At 37.1% G+C, this 22491-nt stretch overlaps 2 protein-coding genes across 3 annotated transcripts; both read left to right on the top strand.

Annotated features, from left to right (window-relative positions):
• The first annotated feature begins 2245 nt into the window (after positions 1-2245).
• On the top strand, positions 2246-7432 carry LOC139779180 (cysteine--tRNA ligase, cytoplasmic-like). Of its 2 annotated transcripts, XM_071717447.1 has the most exons (10): positions 2247-2411; positions 2604-2784; positions 3014-3356; positions 3440-3580; positions 3671-3881; positions 3975-4450; positions 5122-5266; positions 5344-5552; positions 5767-6141; positions 6244-7432. In XM_071717447.1, the coding sequence occupies exons 2-10, from the start codon at positions 2606-2608 to the stop codon at positions 6373-6375; spliced, it is 2211 nt and encodes a 736-aa protein (XP_071573548.1). In that variant the 5' UTR covers positions 2247-2411; positions 2604-2605; the 3' UTR covers positions 6376-7432. The 2 variants fall into 2 exon arrangements, with proteins under 2 accessions (XP_071573549.1, XP_071573548.1); XM_071717448.1 differs by having other exon boundaries at positions 2246-2784.
• A 5349-nt stretch (positions 7433-12781) lies between these two features.
• LOC139779182 (endochitinase-like) lies at positions 12782-21992 on the top strand. The gene is made up of 6 exons (XM_071717450.1): positions 12782-12871; positions 18846-18926; positions 19323-19652; positions 19930-20152; positions 20327-20450; positions 21684-21992. Exons 2-6 carry the CDS (start codon positions 18854-18856, stop codon positions 21990-21992), a joined length of 1059 nt encoding a protein of 352 aa, XP_071573551.1. The 5' UTR covers positions 12782-12871; positions 18846-18853.
• Positions 21993-22491: the final 499 nt, after the last annotated feature.

Raw genomic sequence — 22491 nt, 5'->3', positions numbered from 1 at the left:
TTACCAACGATAGATGTTTAAAAATAATGGTAATACTTAAGGAGAGCTCCCTCCTCACCGATTTCGCTGAATTTAGGCTTAATCGCCGCGTTTTTACACAAAGCGAACGAATCTGGCAGAAAAAAGTCCCGCTCTGCCCCGCGAAGCGAGATATTTAACTATTAAAGTTGACGACTATCAGGTTATGAAACCTGTCATACCGACGCTATGTAGCACCTGTAGCGACTGGTTTTACACTTGTTTGAAACATACATTGTTTTTTTTACATATTTTTTGCTGGATTTTTTTTCATAATGTTTTTCGGCATCGAAATATGAGATTACTTGTATCAAAGCAACAGAGAATATTTTGGAACACAAATTATTTCTGTTACAGATATTAAAGCGTTGAATTAAGTTAACGAAACAGAAATAAAATTGTTAAAGCAGAGAATAGTTGGTATATGAAAAGTACATATGTACTTTTCATATCCCTGCATAAAACGTCTTATTCAAAAATATTGTTTCGCATTCACGAGATTTTGTCATGAATTCTGCTTTGCAACAATCTCGGATTGGATCACGGGTCAATACTTTTCAGTGCGATACTGGGAATAGAACGTGAAAATCTTGTATACCTCTGAATCCAAAAACAATTAGCAAAAGAAGTGAATCTTTTTCAATGCGAGGGTTCGCATTCGTTTAAATGTTATCTATTGCGATTGAATGCGAGGGATGTTTTGAGCCAAGTGAATTCTTTTTAATGAGAGAGTTAGCATTCGATAGAATTCTATTGAATGCGATAGAATGAGAGGAATATTTGAAATGAATTCAGAAGTATTCAAAATATCAATACTTTTTAATTCTTTTCAATCCGACATTTTATGCAGGGATACCAACTATTCTCTGCTTTAACAAATTATTTCTGTTACAGATATTAAACGTTTAAGTTAACGAAACATAAATAATTTAGTTAAAGCAGAGAATAGTTGATATATAAAAAGTACATATTTATGTGTACTTTTCATATACCAACTATTTTCTGCTTTAACAAATTATTTCTGTTACAGATATTAAGCGTTGAGGTTAACGAAACACAGTAATATGATTATTAATGGATATATCGAGCCTTATTTAATAAATAAAGAAATACAGTGTTCAAAATGTGGTGATAAATTAATAATTGATACAAGTATAATCGCATTTTCGATGCCGAAAAACACATTGTGAAAAAAAAATCCAGCAAAAAATATGTAAAAAACCAATGTATGTTTCAAACAAGTGCAAAACCAGTCGCTAGTCGCTACATAGCGTCGGTATAACAGGTTTCATAACCTGATAGTCGTCAACTTTAACAGTTAATATCTCGCTTCGCGGGGCAGAGCGGGACTTTTTTCTGCCAGATTCGTTCGTTTTGTGCAAAAACGCGTCGATTTAAAGGTGCGATTTCACGATGACGCTCGACGCTGGATTCGAGCGTCAAATCTGGTCACGTGATTAGATTCAGAGGGACGCGAAATATAACCTAACCACTGGATTGGCTGAATCTAATCACGTGACCAGATTTGACGCTCGAATCCAGCGTCGAGCGTCATCGTGAAATCGCACCTTAAGCCTAAATTTAGCGAAATCGGCGAGGAGGGAGCTCTCCTTAGGCCCAGTTCAACAGTGGCCAGTTAGCTTAACTAGTAGTTAACTCTCACTCTCCGTCTCTTTCTAACCTTTGAGGTTAGAAAGAGACAGAGAGTGAAAGTTAACTACTAGTTAGGGCCTGAGCAGAATAGCTGACTTATAATTTTAAGACAGTGTTTTATGCTTTAAATCTTTGTTTTTAGCAACGCACAATACTGTCTTATGTCTCAAGTCTTACAATGTTGACACTTTGTACACTCGTTTAAGACTTGAGACATAAGACAGTATTGTGCGTTGCTAAAAACAAAGATTTAAAGCATAAAACACTGTCTTGAAATTATAAGTCAGCTATTCTGCTCAGACACAGAGAGTGAAAGTTAACTACTAGTTAAGCTAACTGGCCACTGTTGAACTGGGCCTTAAGTATTACCAAAATAATAGCGCCACGTGAACGCCACCCGCCGAATAGAGAAACTCGTGAGATTTCTAAAATTCCCTATTCAACGGTCAAGCCAATTGCGTGATGCAGGTCTATTCTGGAACTGGATTTTCTCGCTGGAAAGCAGCCTTTGTGTCCGCATATGCGCATGTGCGCCGTTCAGCGACTTCCGTTTTATTTATAGCAGCACACGGCTGATGTATACCTTCTTCCCGATAACGTCATCTAGATACCTGACCGCATCTGATCTGAGTGCGCGGTGTGTCACACACGTGAGATATCGGGCTCGGTTTCCCACTCGGGTAGATTTTTCGAATCTCGACGTTCTCTTTGACTCGATTTTTAAGAGGCTGCTTTGCAAGGTAAATTAAATCATAAATTAATAAATAATCGATGTTAAAAAAAATTTTTTTTACTCTAATCGGTTTTCTAAATATTTTGAGAAAGCGCACCCTGTTGCTCTCGGGTTATTGAAAGAAATGCGTCAGGTAACCTGTACGAGTTGCGAAAAAAATATACTTCTAATTGAAAAAACGATGCTTCATTCGAATTAGAAATGGCAAAGAGGACACAACCAGCATGGCATCTGCCAGATAGGAAGGACGCCACCGTGCTGCGATTGTACAACAGTCTGACGAAAGAAAAGGAAGTGTTTGTCCCGCAGTTTGGAAATCGCGTTTTGTGGTACAGTTGTGGACCTACTGTTTACGATGCGTCGCATATGGGCCATGCAAGGTATTAACAGTATTTCTAAATACAATCTTTTTTGACAAGCACCTGTTTTGCTGTCATGCTCAATTTGATACAATAGATTTTTTCTCCCGACTGCTGCCAACCTTCGGTTGTTTATGGAACAGTTTTACTTTATATATTTTTTGATATTCTGTCTTTCGTAATATTATGCAAGTAAGTGGCTTTCTAGATGTATGCATGAGATATTCATGTGTATATTTCTTTTTTATAGGTCATATATATCTTTTGATATTCTACGCCGTGTAATGTCAGACTATTTTAGATATGATGTCTTATATGTGATGAATATTACTGATATAGATGATAAGATTATAAAAAGAGCAAGGCAGAATTACTTGTACGAAAAGTACATGGAAGAAAATCACAGCCTTAATGGAATATTAGATGACATCAGAGAAGTAATGACTAATTTTGAGAATGTTGTAAAAACTACAAATTGCGCTGATAAAAAATGCATGTTAGAGAAGATGTTAGATAGAATAACGAAAGCTATTGAAGATCTGCAGAAGGCGGTGAAAGAGAAGGATGAAAAAAAGATTGCAGAGTCTCAAGAAGTAAGTCTCACTTAAGATACATATGATGTAGAATCTATTTTTTTAAATTGTTTTATGCAAAGTAAATAATAATTTTTATACAGGCATTATTGAGAGAGGCTAGAGATCCCTTAGCCAATTGGTTAGATGATATTAAAGGTAGCACAGTCACAGAACACTCCATATTTAATAAATTATCGCAGCATTGGGAAGCTGAATATCATAAAGATATGGATGCTTTAAATGTAAGATTTAAATGTAGAATGTTTTTATTCGTTTTTAAAACAAACTTACAATTTGTTTTTAATATTATTGTTTTTCCACAAATCTTTTAGGTATTAAAACCAAACGTGCTCACGAGAGTTAGTGAATATATACCTGAGATAATAGCGTTTGTACAACGAATAATAGGCAATGGACTTGCTTATGAAAGTAATGGATCAGTATATTTTGACGTAAGCAAGTTTGATAAACAAGAGAAACATTTTTATGCTAAGCTTGTACCAGAAGCATATGGCGATACGTCAAGTTTGGAAGAGGGAGAAGGTAAGTTTGAGTTACCTTTCATGTTTGGTTTTTTTTAGAACTAAATTAATTTTTTAGAACTAAATTAACTAATGTTCTTTTTTCTTTACTAAGGTGACTTAAGCATTACGGCAGATAAGCTCTCTGAGAAGAAGTCGGTAACAGACTTTGCGCTCTGGAAAAGCTCAAAGGCCGGTGAACCCTGGTGGGACAGTCCCTGGGGCAAAGGACGTCCAGGATGGCATATCGAATGCTCAGTCATGGCGTCCGCAATTTGCGGAGAAAGCTTAGACATTCATACAGGCGGGGTGGACCTTAAATTTCCCCATCATGATAATGAACTCGCACAAGCGGAAGCGTATTTTGATAACTCCCATTGGGTCAGATATTTCTTGCACTCTGGCCACTTGACTATAGCTGGCTGCAAAATGTCAAAGTCGCTAAAGAATTTTGTGACGATACAGGACGCTTTAAAGAAATACTCGAGCAGGCAGCTCAGACTTGCCTTCCTTCTGCATTCATGGAAAGATACTTTAGATTATAGCGATAATACTATGAATATGGCTGTGCAGTATGAAAAATTTCTTAACGTGAGTATACAATTTTTATATATGTATAATATCTTGATTTGATATTAGGCATTTAAAAGGATGCATATTTAAAATCTTTTTATTGTGTACATATTTTTGAGTTTATAATGTCGCGTGTGTGTGAATGAGGAGGGGAAAAGTGGGTGAGAGACCATTGACACCGAAGCAATGAAATAACACAACATTTTATTTAAACCAAAAATAATAACGGAATTAAAGAACAACGTAATATAGAAACAACGTAATTTGAATTTGGTTAAAATCGAAAACGCGGGCGTCTTAAATGAAATCGCTATCGACAAAGAACGCGCCAGAGATGTGACGAGCCCTTAGCGACAGTCATATGAAATAATAGATTTAAAACTTCGCGGAATAAAATGACGAAGATGCCGGTGGCCAGTTATCTTCGTTTAGAAAATCGATAATCAAAAAGACCATGTCGGCGAATTACAAAGAGCAGATCGATACAGTACGGTTAATATGAAGACGCGAACGTGAAACTGATACGCCGCGGCGATCCTCTCGATAAATATCGTGTTACATCTTGCGTTATGACTAATGACACTATCGATAAATTAAAGAATAATAATATTCAAAAACATTCATGATCTTGAGCATTTGCAATCTTGAACATTATATATCTGAAAAATAAAATTACTTGATTTTTCTAGGAATTCTTTTTAAATGTAAAATGTAGGATCAGAAGTTTGGGGACAAATACTACTATTAACAGTTTTCCTAAATTGTTCAATTCCGAAGTAGAACTCAATAAGAAATTTCTTCTTGCACAGGATGCTATACATAAAGCATTATGCGGTAAGTCTTTAAATCTCAATTATTTCCTAATCATTGATAGATCTAGATGCGTATCACTAAAAAGAAATTTATTGCAGACAATATCGATACGAGGACTGTTCTCGATTTAATACGGGAGCTCGTGACAAATTGCAACGTGTACATGAATCAAAGTAAAAATCCAAATAAAATTCTTCTCAGGATTATTGCGAAGTATATTACTGAAAAGTTTATCATTTTTGGGGCTATTTCTTCCTCGTATGACTCAATCGGATTTCCAATTGATGATGAGGCAGTCAGTAAAAATGTAAGAACGATATCGAAATATGTTCTCCAGATAACCTCGATGAGGTTTTTTGCGCGTTTGAAACATACGTATTCCAATTCTCGCCTAACTTCTTATCTGCTTATTTTGAAATAAGAAATAAATTTACATAGATATAGACATCTTAAAATGCAATTTGAAATAAAATAATGTAATTATAATATATATACCTATTTTTTGTATATTTCATGATCAGGTTGAAGAGACTGTTATGCCATATCTTGAAATTCTGGGAAATTTTCGAGAGAAAGTTCGAAATTGCGCGAAAACCTTGAAGGCAAACGATATTTTGCAAGAGTGCGATCGATTGCGCGATGATATTTTGCCGAACGTCGGTGTGCGATTAGAAGACAGTAATGAAGGCGCTTGTAAAGTAAAATTAGTTAACAGGGAAGAGTTATTGAAGGAGAAAGAAATTAAAAAGAAATTAGAACTCGAGAAAATCTTGGAAAAGGAAAAAAGAAAAACAGAGGCTGCTGCTGTGGCAGCGGTGAAAGAAGCGCAGAAAAGAATATCGCCAAATGATATGTTCAGATTAGAGAAAGACAAATATTCCCAATTTGACGATAAGGTAAACATCTTACTAATCTCGCATATAACATTATATTTAAAATTTACATTACATCTAAGTTTATATTCTCTTTTCATGTATTTTTTCTATATTTCTATGCAGGGATTGCCGACGCATGATGCCGAAGGTAAAGAAATTAGCAAAGGCTTACTTAAGAAACTGCAAAAGTTACAGCAAGCACAGGAAAAGAAATACAATGAGTACTTAACTTCCACGCAAAATGGTTGCTTGTAAGATTTTACACATAAGGAAGTCTATAAAGCTGTAGCGGAAGATAGCAGTTTTATATTTCAACAATTTTGTTGTATTTTCACTTTACTATTACAAAGAATAATTCTCTTGTTCAAAAGTATTGAAAAATCTAAATTGCAACTTTTGACGATCTGTATGTTTTACTAATGTAATTTCAAATGAGTCTGAATACATATTTGATATTTGAATCTTAGCTGATAAAAAACTTTCTCTCTAAAGCTTTGTTCTAAAAGCTTTGGCTAAGAAATTAAATTTAGATTTCTTATCAGTATCTTTTCTCTACGATTAAGTATTTTCAATTATTTCAATTATTTCAATTATTTCTTTATTAAATTATTTTGTAATCTATTTATTTTGACTGCCTCTTTTTGTAGTTTATTATTTTATTGCCTCGAATTTATTAGTATTTATTAGTCTTCGAAGTTGACTCGTATATCCCTTTTTTATATCGCAAGAGTGTAAAAAATCAAACTCGAAAACTGCTGGTTTTTCCTGCTATTTTATGTACTATATTTGTACGCAAAGCGACTTTTTGAAAGAGTATGAGTCAAGACCAAAGAGTAATAAAGAGAAACAGGAGGGAGCATTTAGTGTTAGCGAAGCGGACGGAAATGACTATATATTCCAGTATGAGAAGACGCTTAAGATGGCTGCCAATATTGAATGATTTTAATTATTAACTGATGAAACGTTATTCCATAATTTGAGCTGTTATTGTTGTACCACAGGCCTGGTAGCTGGTAGTACACCATGATGCTCTTATATCTCACAATTAACACTTATTTACAATTTTTTGCGCTGATAAACGTCAAAAAAAGTGACGCTCAAGACTGCCTGACGTACTTTTGTCCGCGATTTGCCTATCTCCCACTACCGATATATTCCCTTCTGTTTATTACTCTTTGGTCAAAACTGACCCAGCCGCAGTTGACCGAAGGATACATCTTGCGATGGTTATGTAGGAATATAGGATATAAGAATTCCAATATTGTAATTTATCAAAATATTGTAATTGTCAAAATAAATAAATTTCATAAGATTTTGTGTATTTGTAATGCGTATTGCAATAAACATGTGTGTAGCTTTATATACTAATTTCAATGAATATATGTATAGTTTTATATATTAAGTTTATCATGAGATTGTACGCGTACATTAAATATATGAATATACTGTCGGTAATTTCGCGATATTAAAACTTTTTTTTTAAATACATTATATATAAATATAGAGATTATATATTATATATAGACAAATTATAAAAATATTACAGATCATTATATATATATATATATGTACTAACTATGATCTCTGATATCTATATAAAATGTATTCAAAAAAGAATGCTTCAATATCGCGAAACTATACCGACAGCATATTCATAGTTGATGTACGCGTACGTACATCGGCGTATCGTGGCGATGCGATTCGAAACTGGTCGAACAAAATAAATGTTACGCGTTTTCACTCGACCGGATGAATTTGACGCACGATGCTGTCCATTATTAAAACATAATACCCCTTTCATAACGAGTGGGCGTCAAGCCGACAGTGACAGCTTCGTAAATGCGAAGGCGATATAATGCTCGACTCGCGGCGCGGAGCGCGCCCGATATTCATCCCACATTCAAAAGCAGTGAAAACCCAGAGGCAGGCGAACAGGTCGACCCGTCAGTCGCTTTTCCAACTCCCCGTAAAATACGCATCGTATCCGATAATAACGATGCCCAGCAGCCCCGAAAACTCGTCGCAATAATCGGGAAAAGCGGCCACCTACCCACCCCCTCGATTACAAATTATGTTTCCGGACTGGAACGAAGCGGCCATTTAAACTCCGTCCCGCGGAAGCGCTTCGTTCTTAATCGAGAAAGTTTAATGCGATACATCTCACGTCACGTTCGTTTTCATATTTGTGTCATCGGCGTTGCTCTCGGCGCGTTTGTTAACGAAGCATTGTTTCGAATACCTTCCCTTAGAATCGCAAAGTTTTCTTATCGAAACTTTCGTTGACAGTTTCTGTTCATCGTAGACACGCGGTTTCTTTTTTTAATTCTCTACAGTTATATATTATTATACTTAATAAAGCTATTATTATAAGAATATTCTTATTCTTTTATAAGAACCTTACAAAAGAATCTAGATTTGTTTTTCTAATATTGTCCAATGTTTATGTCTCGTGCATTCTTTTTTCTCGCAAATCGACACGGGATTATAAGAATGTAAAACCGCGATGATTCCTTGCCGCCGTTATTGGCAGACAATGTGTAGAAAAGGAAAAGAAACGCGAATCAAAACGTTAACAATGCGCGACGATTGACGTAAAAAAAAAAGAAAAAAATACGTGCTCTCGAATATGAAGTCAAGAGAGGTGAAAAAAACAAACAAACAGACTCTTCGTCCATGCGTGGCTTGACCCCCATCCTTCTCCGTCCTCGCGTGAACGGACATGTAAATTTTTTAGCGGAAAAATCGAGCGCGCCGCGCACCCCGAAATTCCGAGGATTTTCCGAGCCATGATTGACACCGGGATGCTCCCAGTATCACGTATCGGGGTGCTATCCTCGAACGGCGTCATCGAACGTCCCCTCGTTCGTGGGATCTATAAAGTGACGGCAAACCTGTCACTTACGTCGAATATTTTTAAACTCTCGTCTCTCATCATTCCTCGATCCGTTTTTTCCGTGATTGACGTCTGATGATTGCTCAAGACATCCTGGATCGACGATCTACGTGATCTCAGGGGTGGTCTGCGAAAAAAATCTGCGAATTACTGTCGCGTTTCGTTCTTTCTTTTCTTGGAGTAAAAGATTTGCGAAGATTTCAATTTTTACACAGGAGGGTCGAATTTTAGCGAGTATATGAGTTTAAGTAATAATACACACACAATTTTTGTACCATAATTATCATTTTTATCGAGACGATTTGTGTATGAGGCAAGTCGTAAGGTAGAAGTTATGAGGGGAGTCGTAAAAATCGCAAAATTGTAAACCCATTCTATTTTAATAAATTATTAAGTAATCGCTATGTAATTAGCTTGATCTTTTGCAACCTTGTGTATAAATCAATTATGCATCGGTGATGTAACAGAGGCCAAAAAAGCGTTTTATCAATAAGAGAGCAGATGTAATTATAAGTCGCGAAATAATATTTTGTGGAACGACTTCACTTGTGCCAATATTAGCCCCGCCTGCGTTTAACTCGAATCAAATGGAGCACCCGAATATCGAGTGCGCAAACAACCGCGGAAGAATTTCTGCATTGTCGATCCTTATTGATCTTTTTGTGTTTTTCGTTGATCAACCTAAATTAGATGTTATTGATTCGTTAATTATGCACTTTGAAGTTTAACGGATATGCAGAGATAAGATTCAGAGATCATCCTTAACAGATTCGCGGTTTTAGAGCTCGCGATTAGAATTTCGGATCTCGATAATCTTAACTTATTTGCGTCGATCAAAGTGCGATCACTCACGCATAATTTTATGCAATAATAATTGGACACGCCGATGTCCTGTATATTAACAGCTGCATCGCGCTGTTTGATTACGCGCCAGATGATTATGAAGAACATCTTTTCGATTATTTCAATAACGCGACACTTTGATGGCCTTGCGAAATAACGATTGAATGAATGCTTCGTTATATTGCACACGTGCATCTGCCTTTTTTAATATCCTTATTAATGTTCCTAAATTTGCTAATATCTTTATTATTAATTGTTCTATTCCTTATTAACATCCGTGGTGCTGAAAGCTTTGCATTACTTTACACGCACATACGCCACATTTGGCGTTTTACCTTAATTTCCCTGCAAGACATCGAAGCGACAATAGTTCTCAAATTTAAAAAGTGTGAAATGTAGAAATTTTTTAAGAAAACTGGAACAAGAAAAACGCTCTATATATACGCTGTATATACAATCAAATTTAAATTTAAATCATAAGGAAAATATAAGAGCAAAACGCCGATGTTAAAGCAAAAGATTTCAACCTTCGCGCTTCATATGTTGATTTAAATAAACTTAGCTACCTGATTAAATCAAGACAAATTGTTTCATGATACTCATAGCTCATAGCAATGTTGTATTTTATTGTCTTAATTTTGTGATGTTTCTTATGTCGGTTAGACCAGTAAACAATTTGAATTAAGGAGCATCGCAGTCAACTCAGCAAAAATATTAGAGACTACTCTGTGGTTTCTAAACACAAATTAAATGGGCAAAATAATGGACATTATAATCTACAAGAGGATACATTAGATCTTTGTAATAATCATTCACCGATTGTTGAGAAACTTCTATATCTGACATCTTCTGTTTGTTTTTATTTGGACTTTGCATCTCAATTTCTCCACTCGTAGGACACGTAGACAAAAAGTAAAAATACTTTTAGAATATAAATAAAAAACCCAAGCTGTCGATTAAGCCTATTTAGAACTTGATCGGTTCAGCTGTTATTGAGATCCGGTAATCTAAGGGTCTCCCAACTCGACGGTTCGCGTAAAAATATACCTATAACGGTCTGTCTCGCTCTGCGCGTATATTTATCGCGAGACACTACCGTGTCTTTTGACTAGCCTTTTTACGTTGTACATGTGATGCTTCATGATATTGGTCTTAGAGTCCCTTTAATCCGAGTCTGGCCAACTTGACAGTTCTGGCAAAATTCTGTGAGAGAGAAGGATATATATTCACTATCGCCTTCTCTTTCTTTCCATCTCTTTCTTCGTCTCTTTTCTATCTCTTCCTCTTTCCGTTTCTCTTGCTTTTGCCAAGAAATGACGAACCAATCAAAAGTTGCTACCGTATGACCAGACTCTGATTAGAGGGACTCTAATTGGTCTGTATCCATTTCACCTTGTAATCGAGTCTATAAGCCTTCAGTCGGTGCGCTGATTACAACCAAAAAGTATTATCTCGTATCAAACACAAATATTGGTGACTGTTACGAGGCTGACTATTTGGTGAGTGAATTACTTACACTTTATCATGTAACACCTGCGAGTGACTAATTTGTTAGTTAGTTTTTGGTCTCTTTTCTTTTATTTAAAAGGCAGCAGTCAATTTTATGATATACGATATACCATTAGTTGATCTTTTTAATTAGCTTCGCGGTTGACCACTGGTTTAAAGAACATGATATCAACTATTATATATGTGTTGTTGACGACTCATTTTAAGATTATAACTAGATTTCTAATTGTTACACCGAAGAAGATCTAAACCTTAAGGCCGAAACGTCTGTAATTTGTATTTATGTTTGTATTAAAGTTACTTTTCTATATGTTATATCTTTCACTTTGACATCGGTGTTTTTCTCTTATTTGTCTTCTGATTTAAATTTAAATTTCATTCTAAGAAAACTATTTTTATGACAAATAATTAAATAGCTCTTTATTGTGTGCGCATGAAATTCAAGCAAACTCCCTATTTTCAGAATTTAAATTCAAGGTTTGATCAAGATAACTCACCATAAATGCTGGTAAAAGTAACGCGCATCGTAATACAGAGCTTTATTTGAATGTCAAACGTGAAGTTCTCTATGTCGATAACACGTCACGACATCTCAATGACGCGTCAAATAAAACGGATTATGTTATTGAATTAGTGATATATTGCGCTACTCCAATTTATCTGAAATATGCATTCACTGGTTTATTGGTGCATTCCAAGCCCAATCCTGTTTGATTGCGCCTGATTAAGATCGAGCTTCGCAACGCTATAAAACGATCGAGCGTCATTAATAGAAAAATATATTTTTTATATCATTATAAAAATAATTAAAATTACGGCGCATTATTACGAGAATCATTAAAATATTTCAAATTTCAAGCATTTTGGGACTTGGAAATTTGCAAATGCTTCGTAAAGTTCATATATGCTTTATATTATTCATATTTAAATATAATGTTATATTTAAATAATATAATAATATTAAAATAAATGTAAAATATTTATTATTGTAATATAAATATACAGGGTGCTTAAAAAAAATGTTAACATTTATATGGAAGTAACTTTTTTAGAGAAACACAACTGATAACACAAGATATCATACAATATTATATTAAATACATAATAATATTAAAATAAAAAAATACACGATGCTTCATAAAATGACGAGCGTTTCATAAAATCAAGATTCGAGGATTTAATATAAATTTAGACAACACGTCGAGGAAGCCAAGGTTCATTGTTGAAAAATTGAAAGAAAACTTTTTCCCCTTTTGTGTTCGCGCCAATTCGCGAGAACGCGAATGATGGATCGCGATCGTCCTGCGACACAATCTCGTCCCTCGTCATCGTCGTCGTCATCGTCGCCGGCGCTCCTGGACGTCAACGGGAGGCACAGGGTCGACGAACCAGCCAATCGTGCGGGGGCCCGTGCATCTGAATTCTAATGAGGCCCACCTGGGTATATATGAGCTTAAGCCCGCGGCTTCGTCCGCGCTTTTTCCGAGGTACCTCTCCGCCGCGCAGGTGAGTCCTCCTTCTCTTCTGCTCCGCTCTTTTTCACGAGAATCCTCCGTATTCTCTACAGAGAGTCTCTGCGAACGTCCTTTGCGTATCTTCGAACAGTATCTTCGAACCGTCGCGCGCGAGAATTTCGTTCCCGCAATTTCTAACAGAACAGCTCACATAAAATTGACGCGTCACCGGTAACGAGCTAACGAGCGATTGATTCTTGGATTAGTCAGTGGATCGTATTCGCGTATCGGTAATTTCCATTGTTAAGCATCATAATTACTTATTAATAGTAGGAACGATCGATAAAAACAATAAAAAATCGAAGCCAGAGAGAGCTTCGACTCGTTGGCCGGTTTCCTTCCCGAGTATCTAAATAGTAAATACCATGCTGTCTACAATTAGTTTCTCACAGCTCCGTGACAGCTGATTACTCCAAGATTGCGCTGTCTTCTTTGAAGATATAACAGTCCGACTTTATGCAATACAGACGAAGCTCTGTAGATAAAGATTTTTATAAATGAATGGATAAATAATGGATTTCGATAAATGAATAACAAGTTGTGAAGAATGCTGTGATGTGTGTGCGCGCGCGAGTGCTTCAGTGTGGGAACGTAACAATAGAGTTCGGTAAAAGTGAGTCAAATGTAATTTGTATATTCTTCTATCGATATTCCTGTGAAAAAAAATGTCAAGTTTGAATTAGTAAAAAGAATCGCGAGTTCGGAGACGTACGATGAAATATTCGCAATAATTTCTAGGAGACTTATTTTTTATTTATCTCAATAATCTGCTTGTTTCCGTTTAAAAATGAAACACATTTCTCAATTGATAATTTTTACGATATTTTCCCGCAATCTGATGTGCCAATCTTATATATTTATGATAGATATTTTTCTCATTTAAATACAGAGAGATATTTTCTTTTTTCTATTTTGCGCGTTATATTACAATGTCACACGTGTATATATCGATATGTCTGTAACCTCCGATTATTTTTACGCTAAATGCAAATATAATATATAAATTTTTTGTAACAAAGGTTACGCTTTGCTTATATACGCTTAAAAATGTACAACATTTATGAAATCCATTATAAAATAATCCAACATTTTGTGAAATCATGGTCGAAGTTCAGAAGTCAAACGATAATTTGTCTTTGTTCTTTATTCAAACTGATAGCTTAAACGAAAACACAATATTCGCAACATTTATTTTGCACGATTATTTTATTTTCGCCACGGGTTTATATACGTCGGACATTAAGAAACGATTTGCCCTCGCATTTGTCATTTCGGTCGCCTCTCTCCATTAAGTTCCGCGGATCCCGTTCTCGATAACGGCTTCGTGAGCGATATCGTAAAAATCGTCAGCGCCGACGGTGCCGACGCGCGAATCTAGTAGAATCTCGTCGGGATCGTCGACACGAGATTGTAAGCTTACCGAGCGTCCACACTCCGTCTTCTCTCTTTTCTTTAATTATTTCCTTTTTCTTTCTCTCTCCTTTGTCGAGACCGAAACGAAGGTCAACACCTATGTCGCACCTACGTGCCGAAACACTCGTGCCACCACGAAATTTTCGTCTCGTGTTTTCTTTTTCGTCATTTACATTGAACGTTTCGTCTCAACCGTTTTGTATCAGTTCAGGCGGATCGGCGATACTTCCTCCGCAACGTTTCGGGTCAAATCGACCGGTCGCGAATTCTCGAGCGATGACTTTTCATCGAGGACGACCCCGCAACGTTTCGATTTTATTTACATTAATCTCTCTCTTCGTTTTCTTTTCTTTTTACACCGACATTCCAGATATTTTTAATGTGGGCCTTTCGCGCGCGAGGCACAGGCGGAACTTGCCACGTTTCCTTTGCTTCCTTTTCGACAGCCGAAACGAAGGTCAGATCGAAGGTGTGCCGACGTATAAGGCACGAAACTCCGCGCGGGCCCAGTATTACCGTACTAAAACGAAAACTCCGAGATTTTCGTAAGAGAATCACCGTTACCGATCTGCGGGCAGAGACGTGATCGAATAACAAAACATTAATTAACATCGTCCAAGCCGGATCGAACCGTTACCTCGGCACTGGCAAAGCGAGCAGCGCGATATCGCCAGGACGCGAGGATACTCTTAACGACGTCTCTATGAGAGGCTGCTGCAAAGCGCCCGTATCGTCATCCCATGAACACGCGATTACTCGAATACAAATGTCACCCTCGTCTTTGTTCTCCAATTCATTTTATACATCCCGCTCTTTTCGCGCTCGCGTCGCGCTCGGTGTAAATCGACGGTATAAAGATATTCGTTCGAGAAACAATGTACAATATATCAATATGAGATATGATATAACGATATGCAATCAAATGCTATGGTTTTTAAAACAATTTGTTTTTTTTTCATATTACTATCACACATAACACACAAGCGCGCATACATATGTGCAATATATTTTTAGAATATTTCTTTGCAAGTATTTTCAATTGTGTATTTTATCTATAATAATATAGTATTTCATTCAATAATGCGCGATAAAACTAACGCCTGATATTTCATTGTCAGTAAAAGAGTTGAAAGTTGACCATTAAAATTATTGGTGTCGATAAAAAAACCAGCTACTCGAAGGATCTGTTAAATATTAAAGGATGAAATTTAAATCATTTACCTCAAGTTAAACAAAATTTTTTTATTTTTAACTACCATGTGCGTCGAAATTTATTATTTTAACACAAAGTAGAATTATTTTAACTCCATTGATTTAGTTAAATTAACAACATACACTGAGAGAAAAAATTGTTGTAGTTACCATAATTTCACTATAATTTTTAGTTATTTTCAATGCCAATTACATTTTTATAGTTATTTTAATAATGCGAATTATAGCTGACTTAATACTACATTATTGTTGTCATAGTTTTAACATGCATTTATTTAATCATAACATGATTTTATATACTAGAATCTGTGATTTATATATTGTATAATAAGTCGTACTATAAATATGATGAAAATGACCATAATTGAAAAATCTATGCATATAAGATTATTTTTACTAATATTATAACAATAACAACTATAAAATTAAGGACCTCAACTATAATTATTTTACTATGCAATTATAGTCGCGAATACCAAATACTTTTCTCTCAGTGTATTGATTAGGAGCAGTGGCGACCTGTAAAAATGGTTAGAAATGACTCTAAGTATATTTTACTCATAATAACTTGATATTACAAATTTAACACTCGAGCCAACTTGGGCAATTTCAAATGCAATTTTTTAAAATCGGTCAGCACCATCTTACAATTAGCTTTATAGTTAAACGAGACAAAGGCATTTACCAGTACGACGTACCTACGTCCGAGAAACTCGTTTGTGGACTCAACTGGCGTTAGTATTCAAAGTGTAACGAGCGGAACAGAGGAGTCTCCGCAAGAATCGGCTCCGCATCGCGCATCTTAATTCGCGGGCGAGGATCCATCGCGGCGCGGGCGGTCGCGCGGACGCGAAGGCTCCCGCATGCGGTGCGTTTTCGTTCGTTTCATTTATTTTTAACCACCGCTGGCGACATTACCCGCTGCTTCTTTATTTCGACACGCGGCGGTCGTAGAATCCGAAGGACGGTCTTTGATTTCTCCCGAGAGGCCCAGTTCCCCCCCGTCGCCAAATTCGGATCGTTATTCGGCGCGCCGGTCCTGTCCTAGAGAAAAGGGGGAGAGAGGGGAAGCTAGAGGCGGAAAACAACTTCGGGGGATTTTTATAACTTCAAAACACTTCGTTTTCCCCATCGTCTCGCCGACCGTGGTGTCTCGGTCGTTAATTCTACTTATCACGTTCGTGGACAGACCCGCAACACCGGTATTCGTGATGGCTGTCCGTCGAACGAACGCCGGGCTCCTCGAAATAAACCCGTGCACACAGCTCGGTGCATTTTACATAATTATTTGGAAGCGGAGGCTCTCCGATGAGTTGTTGATAAAACGCGAGCGAATGCCGCATCGCCGTCCGCCTGCGACTTCCGGTTTGCCTTTCTTACGTGGTGGGGAACGAAACGGCCACGAGCGCTCGCTCAATTTTATGCAGGGATAAACCTAGGGTTTCCCCCGGAGTACGTTTTATAATGCCGCAAAACTTTATTGTGCGGCCGTAATTCTGTTTCCTCTATGTCGGATGAAGATTGTACTGGGAAATCCTCGGAAGCAATCCTTCGTTCTTCCTTCGACTCCTTCGAACCTCGTGATCGAGTACGTGATTGGTGATCGCGATTGGATCGCGATTTCGTACGAAAATTGGAGATCTCGTTTAGAATATCCGACTTTAATAGCATCTAAATCGTATGGTCGAATGAATGAAGCAGCTCGTGATTTTCTCTATTTTTCTCTCAAAACTGTAACTCCAATTCCAATACTGGATTGAAAATCCAGCTGCGGAGCGAGGGAACTGTGATTCAACGTGAGCGTAAGTTCAATAAGCTAACGTTGCGATCAATCGATTTCTCGTCTTCGAATTGGACCATCAGTTTTACGTCTTTCTTAATTTGAATCTCGTTCCTTAATTCGTATTAATAGTCATATATTGCAGAATATAGAATAATCCAATTATACGGGACTTTTACGTGTAACCGTTATCCGTTATTCGTTTAATCCTATTCAAAGACGGATCGATGGGTTCGTTCTGACTGGCATAATTGAATATATAATCAGCTGTTAACAGTTAGACATCATTAACGTCTATCTAACATCTATTAAAACAGACCGTAACGTATTATAATAGGCGCACGAATACATATATTCGCAATAGCAGAACGTGTCACACGGTACGATCGATTCCGTATTAAATTAATTTAATCGCGGCCATTTATAAAGCGTCGGAATATCAAGCTTATCCGAGTACCATTTTATATCGCGGATAAATCGATAGACCGAGATGGTTTTCAGGTAACTCGCGCTAAAAATATATCATACATTCGCCAAATTCCAAGCTGTCTGTTAATCGGCAGTCATCGTCACGATAACATAATTTTCTTTTTTTGTTAGTCCGTTAAAAAAAAATATCATTTTTATGCGCACGTTCGCATAAAGATGAGTCCTTGTCGCGAGGCCGCGCGCTGGTTTCGCGATCGCGGGAAGACGATCCCGCCGGATGAAGTTTTGAATGGTTTCTTTATAGCGTTTTTCATTGGCAGAACTAGTGCGCACTCAAGTGCACATTAAAGCCGTTGTATACCGATTTAATCTCTAATATTTAAAGTAAAATGCAAATATTTCGACTGATAAAATACTCAATACATATTTTACCAAATAGTACAATAAAGAATATTGAGGATTTCGTGACTTAACCCGTTTATATTAAACATACACTTTACGTTGATTTGTGTACGACGGCTTTAATGTGCCCTGAATGCGCACCAGTTCTGCCAAAGAAAAACGCTATTAGTCGCGCGCGTTCATGCACGGATGAGCCGGGCGATCATCGTCGCGATACACACAGCCGCGCGAAGGCTTCAACGATGGTGTCAACGTTCATCGGAGAACCGGTCGTTCATAGATCATTCCCCTCGGGCACATCGAAAATAAATCGATCGCTTTACGCTCCAAGAAGTTTCCGCGAAGGCCGGACGAAGCGCTCGGCCGACCGGCCGCGGTACAGAAGCGCGTCGAGTGCCGAGTAAATCGTAACGGGACCCGGAATGCACTGCGATTCCTTATAGAATAGAAAATATAGAGCTTGCTTACATTTTATTATAATAAAGAGATCGGCCGTGTGTATATACCTACGCACCGTAAAGGTAACACCGTATTCGCCTAAAGCTGATGGTGTACGAGAAAAGAGTCAAAGAAACCAAAAAGATTCAGAAATACAGTTTAAGACAATCCCCGCGATAAGTCTAATATTTTATTATACATTTTTTTGTAGCAAATTGTTTGTTATCTTGTGATTATTTATATTTAATATTATTTTGCTAAATTCTCTCTCTCTGTCTCTTCTTAATTGCAGATTCCAAGATGACGTCCTCAATGGGAAAGCTGTTGTTTTCCCTGCCCTTGTTCCTTGCGCTTCTGGCATACGGAGCAGCTGGTGCGTTTTATTTGCGATGATAAAGTAAAATTATACTGCATGAAAAGTAAATTCGCGTTATTATAAAATATCGCGATAAACATGGGCTGAACATTATTACGACCTTGCAACTTTTCATTCTTATTTTTTTGTCTTTTTTCTATAATTTATATATATTTATTATATGTATATTATGAATAATAAAAATAGATTATATATTATATATTAATATCAAAAATATTAAAAATAATATATTATAAAAATATTATATATGTGTTTGTACAATTTTGAAAAGGTAAAGATAATAAGGAAAATATTGATGGTAAATTAAAAATAATTACATTCGAGGCAATCTGATAACGATTAATTTATTGATACGCGACGCTTTAAATGATATATATGATGTATATTTTACAGAGGCCCCAAGGTTGGTCTGTTACTTTAGCAACTGGGCTATCTACCGTCCGGATGTAGGCAGCTACGGCATCGACGATATACCCGCTGATATGTGCACGCATGTCATTTACTCTTTCATCGGCGTGAGTAACGTCACCTGGGGAATACTCGTTCTCGACGAGGAGGTTGACGTCCAAAAAGGCGGCTTCAGCAAGTTCGTCGCTCTAAAAGAGAAGCATCCCCATCTAAAGACCCTGGTCGCGATTGGTGGTTGGGGCGAGGGTGGTAAAAAGTACAGCGCGATGGTTAGCGTGAAAGCCAGACGTGACTCGCTAATCAGCAGCATCGTCGGTGAGCGTAATTCGAGCATGACGCTTTATTCATAGGATTACTGGGAAGAAAAAGATTTGCCTTTTACTGTAACATTTAAGAACCTTGCGTAATTATAGATAGTAAACATCGATGCGTGCAATGGAAAGGTCTATCTATTATGTTTAATATATATTTAAATGTAATTTAAAGGCAAAAACTCAAGAAAACTTTTCCTTATGCGATATCTCTCTTAGGAGTGTGGATCGCGCGAATTGAATATGAAAGGATTTAATAAAATTTCTGATTTCGCTGGCAGAATTCATGCACAAGTATAAGTTCGACGGCTTCGATCTTGATTGGGAATATCCGGCTGCTAGCGACAGAGGTGGCAAATTCAGCGACAAGAACAACTTCTTCTACTTTGTCGAGGAGCTGAGGACCGCGTTCGATAACGTTGGCAAAGGCTGGGAGATCACGATGGCGGTGCCAATGGCCACGTTCCGTCTTAACGAAGGGTACCACGTACCAGAATTGTGCGAGTGAGTATCTCTTCTGTAAATTAATATTATGTTAGATTAATTCAATTAATGTAAACTAATATTTATGCACAAATAAAATGTGAAATATATGACACAATAAATATTAATATGCAAGGGATTTAATAATAATTTAATAACTTTCTTAATCTTTATTTAATTAATTAATAATTGCAGACTCACCGATGCCATCCACGTGATGTCTTATGATCTCCGTGGCAATTGGGCCGGATTCGCTGATGTCCACAGCCCGCTCTACAGGAGACCTCACGATCAGTATGCCTACGAGAAACTGAACGTGGTAAACTTTCTATATATATATTTCCAATAAAAAGACGTATCCCACCCTTAGAAGAATGCTGTCACAACTCAAAAAAATTTTGATTTTGAGTTAAGGACGTTCTCCGGTCCTTATACTAGAGAAAATCGATTTTCTTGAAACTGTGAATATACGTTAATTTAGGTGTGCTTTATGCGTGGTATAAATTTCAGTACCTCTTCCGGTATAAAAAATCAAGATACTGAGCCTCAAAGTTTCAATTTTTACCAAAAAAAATTTGTTAATTTAATTTTTTTTTAATTTTGGCATTTTTTCCTTATAGAACTCGACGAGAGGAGCAACTTTGGTCCTTTTGACCAACCTCGTATCTCTTACCGTTTGGCCTGGAAAACCTTTTCATTAGTAAAAGTTGAAACTTTGAGGCTCAGTATCTTGATTTTTTATACCGGAAGAGGTACTGAAATTTATACCACGCATAAAGCACACCTAAATTAATTTCAGTACCTCTTCCGGTATAAAAAATAAAGATACTGAGCCTCAAAGTTTCAAAAAAAAAATTAAATTAATAAAACCTTTTCATTAGTAAAAGTTGAAACTTTGAGGCTCAGTATCTTTATTTTTTATACCGGAAGAGGTACTGAAATTTATACCACGCATAAAGCACACCTAAATTAACGTATATTCACAGTTTCAAGAAAATCTAAAGAAAATCGATTTTCTCTAGTATAAGGACCGGAGAACGTCCTTAAGCGCAAGAAGTATAAATGTCACCTACATACTATAATATAGTGTCACAAGTCTATATGCGAAATCCGTTGCACGGAGCAGAAATGTCGTTATTCTTTTTAAACGGTTATGTTGCGATTGCCGATTGAATATCGCTGAGTGTCATAATAATTGGTTAAAGAGAGTTCATAAACTGTTGACCTTGTCTAAGTGCTTATAAGTTTCTAAATTCGTAATCGTCAATTTAAATCTCACAATTGATGGATTGATTCAATCTTTCGACCTGACCGTTCGCGCGTGGAAACTCCCGTCGTAATCAGGTTACGTTCTAAATTCTCTTCTTCGCAATACTCTTGAAAGCATGCGATGTGAACGCCGTTCCTCGATCTGAAATTATCCTCCTAGGATTTCCAAAAATTATAGCTTGCTTACGTAATCGGGTGATTACTTCATCTGTCGTCGTGGATCTGTAGGATATAACCCAACAAATTTGTGAACGCGTCTACTACAACAAATATGTGAGCGTAGCTCTTCTTCGTGGATGGATTGGACCTAGATGATCAATGGGGTAGGTATCAAGCGGTCTATCCTCTTTGGGGAATGGCCGTAACAGACCTTCAGCTTTTCCTCGTTTCTTCTCTGCCAACAGACAACTTATGCAGTTGCCATAACTTGCTGTACCTTGGATCGCATCTGAGGAAACCATATTCACGCTGTAGCAGATGTTCAGTATTTCGCCATCCAAAATGGCCTCGTTTCGTGTGCCTGCAGATGACTTCCTTCTGCATGACTTTAGGCACGACCAAACAAAAGTTCTCCACCATATTGTTTGTATAATACTTCGTTGGACATTACAAAGTCCTTGTCACCGTCCGTCTTCATCGACTTGATCTTCTCTCGTAATTCCGGGTCGTCCGCTGAGCTTGTTTAATTTGAGCCACCATGCACTTTGCATCTGTGTATGGTGAGACACTCCACCGATTCCGACTCAATGCATATATGACGCATGGCTGTGCCTGCTCGATGCTTTAATTATAATCGAATTCTTCAAGTTGTAGTGCCCGGGAGCTATCCTCAGACACATTCTTTCTTCGACATAGGTCTGCACAAACGCTCGGCAATCCGTTATAATCCGGAAGGGATATTTAGCAAATATACGCGAAAATTTGCGTAAAGCTCTGATCCCCGCTAGAACTTCCAATTCGTAGCTGCTATACTTCTCTTTCAGCTCCAACAGTCTTCCAGCTGGCGTAGTACACCGGGTGAAGCTGATTATCTTCGGCATCCCCGCTGCAATAGAATAGTCCTAGACCGTGTTTAAGAAGCATCGGTGTGT

The sequence above is a fragment of the Temnothorax nylanderi genome, unplaced genomic scaffold (assembly GCF_030848795.1).
Source record: "Temnothorax nylanderi isolate EJ_2023f unplaced genomic scaffold, tnyl_v1.0 TNYL_tig0213_pilon, whole genome shotgun sequence".
NCBI classification, from domain to species: Eukaryota; Metazoa; Arthropoda; class Insecta; order Hymenoptera; family Formicidae; genus Temnothorax; species Temnothorax nylanderi.
This window is presented reverse-complemented; position numbering and strand designations above follow the sequence as displayed.